The sequence below is a fragment of the Vitis riparia genome, chromosome 7 (genome assembly GCF_004353265.1).
Source record: "Vitis riparia cultivar Riparia Gloire de Montpellier isolate 1030 chromosome 7, EGFV_Vit.rip_1.0, whole genome shotgun sequence".
Classification (NCBI taxonomy): Eukaryota; Viridiplantae; Streptophyta; class Magnoliopsida; order Vitales; family Vitaceae; genus Vitis; species Vitis riparia.
The window spans coordinates 8313187-8319468 of NC_048437.1; the positions used below are offsets into that span (position 1 = coordinate 8313187).

The following is a 6282-nucleotide window of genomic DNA, read 5'->3' on the forward strand; positions in this document are numbered from 1 at the left end:
CTTACATCTGGTGATAACTGAAGTGACAATGAAATATCAAGAAATGGACAACAAAAAGAAAAACGTGAAAGCATGTAAACATGGTCCATTCTGACATAGCAAAAACCAATACATAATAAAAAGCTATCTTTTTGGGTAAGGTGCTTAGTAGGAGGAGAGGTCACCTAACCATGTGGATGGTGGGATGTTGAGGTTTGAGAGAAAAGTAAAGCAAATTGAGAGGCGGCAGACCCAAGGAATCAAAGCCCCAAGAAGAGAACTCGGGAATACCCAAAGGTGTCCAGAATAAGGGCTTAAGAGCTCTGGAGTTGTTGTACCATCAATGAGCCCTCTTGGGCCTTTTATATAGGAGTCCAACCAAACAAGCTAGCAGATTGGTACACACCTAACAATTAAAGGCCTGCAAAGCCTTGGGAACAAGGAAGTATAGGCCTGCACATCATCCTAAGATAGCATGTTACACTTTGTCATTAACATGTGTCCTTCAGGTACTAACAGGTCCCTTTTTATCTCTATCTCATTGACATGGTCTTGATACATATCTATCCCCATCTAAGTGAGTCTTCTAATCTAGCCACCAAGTTCATGCTAGACACCCTCTATATCACAAGCAAGCATAATAGCATAAATGTTCTACAACCAAAAAGGGCAATTTAGAGGGAGTGTGAGGAGGTTATTAGGTTATTAAGAGATGGCCATGTAATGAGGCCAGACCAGGGGAGAAACCCCTACCTCAACAATTTGAGGAGAATCCTTTAGAGTATGGGCATTTCTTTTGGCCTAATAAACAATAAAGGGACCCCTACTACCTTAGCAAAACTAATACACCTTACCTCAGTAAAAATGGGGGAACCCACATCTTGGAGAAGAAAAGGAAAATCTTTCTTTGGTGGAGAATATGTCACCAAAAAATCATCCCACCTAGAGGTGGCAAAGAAGCACCTCTTCTGCACTGGATCCAAACTGCCTTAGCCACTTCCCCCTTGCCTCTACAACCCCATCCACACAAAAAACACATTTGAGAGGGGCCACTTCCACACACTTCTCAATTGATGACCATCCTATCGAAGGGCTTTCACAGGAATGGTTACTAGAACAACAACAATGCTCCTTGATTTGCTTGCCAGAGCCTTCCAACCCCCTGGAATACCCCTTCCTTATGGAAAGATTAAGGAGAATCTCTTCCCCTCTATGGACAATACAGACCACTACAAACAACCACCCACATTATTGTTTCAAAGTTCCAGCTTAAAAAACTCTCTTCTCTTCCTTCCACTCCATCCTAAAGAGCTTTTGGTACTACTGTCATAGGTGGCAAAGAAGCACCCCTCCCGTGCTGGATCCAAACTACCTCAACCAATTCCCTCTTGCCTTTGGAATCACAACTACATAAAAAACACCTTTGAGAGGGGTCTCTTCTGCACACCACTCAATTGATGAACATCCCCCCAGGGCATCTTCACAAGAATGGTTACTAGAGCAACACTGATGCTCCTCGATTTGCTTGTCAAAGTCTTCCAACCCCTTAGAATACCCCTTCCTCCTGGAAAGATTAAGGAGAATCTCTTCCCTGCTACCGACAATACAGACCGATGCAAACAACTACATGCATTATTGCTTTGAAGTTCCAACTTAAAAACTCTACCCCTTCCTTTCACTCCATTCAAAAAGGCTTATGGTATTATTGTCACAACAAAGTTCAACCCCCTTCAACAACATAGCAAGGCCTCTCTGACCTAAGAGGAAAGACGTCATCCCTTCTCCACAAGTAGACTAACTTCCTTGCCTTTAACCATCTCCTTCAAAATCTCAAAGGGCTTCGATTCCACCCCATACCAACACTTCCAGGAGAGCTCCATTATGCCATCATGTTGAAGGTTTCCATTGAAGGTTTCTTTATTATAATAAGGGTTGCCATAAGGAAAAAATCACTTCATGATTTAACTATATAGCCATACTGGGTATGGCCAAAGTGTGCCTACCTTCCAGGTATCTTTTTGTCTAGTCTGATCACATAGCTTACCAGCACTTAACCTGGGCATTGGGTAGGCATCCATGCTAAGGTGCTACCCTAACATAATTCAAGAAGCAATTTAGAGATAAATGTATGGCAAACACATGGAGACACGAGACATGTGGCCTCACAGGAATGGAGAATCATCAACTCCGCACGATGCTAAATCAATGGCAATGTACAGGTTTATAACAAAGGACAACGAAAGAGTACAAAGACATGTTGAATAGGTTGCTCCATGTTCTTTTGCTTCTTAGTGGGAGATGGTAAGGTGCGAAGAACGCTAAACTTTTCCTTCAATAACTATTCACTATTAATGAAACAAAAGTGTCACAATGGTTGATTATGGTAAGATTAAAGGAAAGGATTCGCTAACCTCTACCTTTTATTAGAAACATAAATGGTTGGGAATTTGGGGTAGTTACTGCTCTAATGATCATGATTACTCCTCAAAGTTAATCAAGAAAGGGTGGATACTATAAGATGGAAGCTTAACTCTAAAGGAGACATTTCAACCAAAATCCCGCTCCAAGGCTTTAGCTTGAGGGGTGGAAACCCGATTTATGCAGTCCAAGATCTAACAGTTCCTTCAAAGGTGCGCCCTTCTTTGTATCAGGGCCTATTTGGGACGTGCACTATTTGCAAACAGGAGGACACATCTAACCATCTCTTGATCATTGTTTCGCAACTAGAGAGCCAAGGTCACCCACACCAAAGATGTTGGTGTGACTTGGATCTTCCAAACCAGAAAAAGATTTGTTCTCTAGTTAGCATGGAAAGTTCAAAATGAAAAAAAGGAGGACATTGCGACAATAAGCTCCCCTATGTCTTACTAGATGCATTTGGAAGGAAAAACATGAGTATATTAGATAGGTGTTAAATTCAGAGAGTAGATTGAAAGAAAGGGATATGCAATCCTTATTTCTCGGTCTATGTCTTTTATTGTCCAAGGAGGCTTTCTTTTCTTAACTCCATTGAAGGTTTATCCTGTTTTAGGAGTTTTATGGTACTTTGGCTTCTATTGCTTCATTTTCCTTTTTCTTTTTGGCTCCTTATGCTTAACATGTCTCTTGCATACCTCCAAAGCACTTGGGTTCATCATATGGTCTAAGGAGGTGCCCTTTTTTATCTTATTTATGGCTTATCTTGTTTAGAGTTGTTATAGTCTTTTGTTTTCTATTTGCTTCTTTTTCCTTTTCTCTTTGGCTTTTCTTTTTTTAAACATGCCTCTTATGCTTCCATTGCACATGGATTCACCATTTGGTACTTTTGGTCACAATCTATCCTACTAATAGAAAGACAAATAGAATGAAACAATTAAGTAGTTATATATGCATAATCACAACCTCCATAAAAAGAAAATATTTGTTTACAAGGAAAAAAAAAAAAAAAGATGACTAGTGAAACAATGATGTCTACAAAGCAACACAAAATGCAAATTTTATCCAAAAAATAAAAATTCAAATCAAATTTTAATTGCATGTAATGTAATGACTAGAATTAGCCTAGAGCTATGTCTCATATTAGATGATTGCAACAACGACTTCATGGAAATCAAGAAAAAACAGCTAATGTGGCTACAGTTCCCTCTTGCAATGAAACTATTATGCTTTAAATATCTCAACTGTAGACACTCAGAAGCACAAATATTAGCAATCAAAACCATCAAACATATTCTACCTTTGGTGACTTCCAGATGCCTAATATAATCCAAACAGCCTAAAAGGAGAAGTATTTTGTACAGAACCAACCTCAAGAATAGCAACCACAGCATGACTACTTGTAGGACTATAAGACATACGGACAACAGGAGCACCAATGTCAATGGAAGACACCTTGCTTCCAGTAAGTGCATCAAATTCTGCATACCAAAGAAAAAAAAATGATCATCATATGACACATTTGTTTATAACAGCAAAAGCAAGGATGCACGCATAGATCTCTGTGTGCATTTGTTGAAAAATTTTCTGAATGTACAGTAATACTCAACAGATAATTGTTTACAGTAGACAGTGAGACACATATGTGACTTTTCCAGTCCTGAGAAAACAACTAGATGCCAAAAAACTTCTTCTTTTTTTTTTTTTTTGGTAGACAAAAAAAATTTAAATATCCCTAATTATAGTTCCATAGCAATTCAGGTTCTTTGGGTTTGCTATGTCAAACCCTAGCAATCCTGTCCACACGCTTGTTAATAGGTTTCAGGCATCAACAAGGAGCAATGGTAACAAGAGTTACCTTACATCATCAATCCCTAACAAATTACATCCATCCATACAGCTTTGTTGTATTATAAAATACATCAACATTAGAGTGTTAGATGAGCAATAGCTTATATAGGATTAGCCCAGTTAATAAACATATCCACTATCATTTAACTCAATGTATAATTATCCACCATATCATTCAGCCTAAGTGTAAAAGGTAAAATCTTAGAGATTAATACTCAAATGAAAATCACAGGTGCGACAGTTCAATCAACCAATAACATGAAATTTTCTTCTTCCTTCTTCTGTTAAGGGAAATTGGTCCAAAAATGCAAACTACTAGAGAGATATGATACTTCAACCACTTAAATAATAGGATCAACTCCCCCTATTTTCCTATTATCCTATGCATTCATGAACAATTCATCAACAATGCCTGGGTGTTAAGCTGGAATGAGCACAAAGAAAACAAGTATGGAATTTGGGGAAAGCCCAATGCATGTTGGAACCATAACAACACACGTTTTTTCTTTCTAACTGCTCTACTCGTGCAAAAAAGGACTATGATTCCTTGGAAATTTTGGAAATACTCCTAGCAAGACATTCTGCATAAAGAATAAAAACATAAGGGGCACTTGAATCTCCTTAGCGAATGCCAGGGGAAGGTTAAATAAAAGCTTTAGGACTAGCATTAACTTAGGTGCTTCCAAAGACTAAAAGTCTCTTAATAACAGAAAAAATAAGAAATCTAACTAAAATAATAACGCAAACACAATAAAAGATAATTGCTATTGACCACGAGAATTTAGGAAATGGTTTGAATAAATGCCTATAAAACAAAGAAATTATTCAGTAGCCCACATGAATTTGAGAATATAAGCATTAGGACCAAATCAGCCACGGCAGATCTCGCGGTGAAGGAGTGTTCTGTGTATGGGTTGTCGTGAAAGAAAATTAGAGTCATACCTATGATGTAGTTTCCTATGGCCGCGGCAATGAGTGCCTGACTTGGATGAAATGCGGCCGCGTGAGGCTGCAGCGGCTTTTGACCTCGGCCAACATGGCGCAGATCCAGATGCTGCACCGTCGCCCACTCCATGGATCCTATGCTTTTTCTCCTGTAAAGATCACCAAATGGTGTCGTAGAGGAGGGAGCGATTTGATTCAGATCTATGTGGAGAGATAACAATCTAATGGCGCTGATGTAATTGATGGAAGAGAATTGCGATACCTGATACTTAAATTAACTTCCAAAGGTGGGAGCTCATCTGAACAGCAAGGAAGAAAGGAGAGATCGAGGAAAAAAAGCCAGCTACGGGAAATCGAAGAGGGACGACCCGAAATTGGACTCTTTCTTCTGTGGAAGTGATGAACCTAGGCAGTCCGGCCCAATTACAGGCTTTGCTGATTAAGGCTGGGCCAGTTTAATATTCCAATACCGTGGCCTGCAGTCCAATTTCCTCTGCCCATTTTGAGTGTCGGAAAGGCCGAAAAGAAATGGGCCTCCCCTAGGTTTCCCTTTTCGGACAAAGCTTCTATTACTTGTCAAAAAAGAATTACTTTATGATATATTTGATTGCATATTCACAAGATAATTGAAAGTTAAAGACTTTTCTTTTATTTAATTTTTTTTTGAGAGAATGTTTTACTATTTAAATTTAAAACAAATCTTTTCAGAAAAATAACATAACCTCACAATCATTCATGTAAGGTATAAATTCAAGCCCAATCTTTCAACTTTGATGATGATTCTGCTTATGGACCAATAGTTAAGAGTTGATGTTTAATTTTTTATATGAAACTTATAAGCCCATTATTCAAAATGATAAATATAATTAAGAAGAGGTAGAATATGTGAGTAAATTTGTTGAAACATAATTTTCCAACAAAACCCTCTTTCCATGTCTTCAATCTACAGATATGTGGCAATCTCGTCCATTAACTAACTTCATTCTTCCTACAATCAAAAGGGATATCAAATATGGGTTTTTAAAAAGATTCATTTTTACTCTTAAGGTTAGCACTAAGATTTCAGTACAATATAAGAAAAGAGAAAGAAAG

General features: G+C 38.2%; 1 protein-coding gene across 2 annotated transcripts in view; it reads right to left on the reverse strand.

The window, feature by feature from the left end:
- LOC117918602 overlaps positions 1-5568 on the reverse strand; it is a 55754-nt gene extending 50186 nt beyond the window's left edge. The window contains exons 1-3 of one of the 2 annotated variants that reach the window (XM_034835362.1): positions 5453-5565; positions 5188-5339; positions 3766-3875 (exon numbers count right to left, since the gene is read on the reverse strand). In XM_034835362.1, the coding sequence (XP_034691253.1) occupies positions 3766-3875; positions 5188-5320 (243 nt within the window). In that variant the 5' untranslated portion in view covers positions 5321-5339; positions 5453-5565. Of the gene's footprint in view, positions 1-3765; positions 3876-5187; positions 5340-5452 lie in introns of both variants that reach the window. The other variant, XM_034835363.1, reaches the window with a different exon arrangement.
- Between the last annotated feature and the right edge of the window lie 714 nt (positions 5569-6282).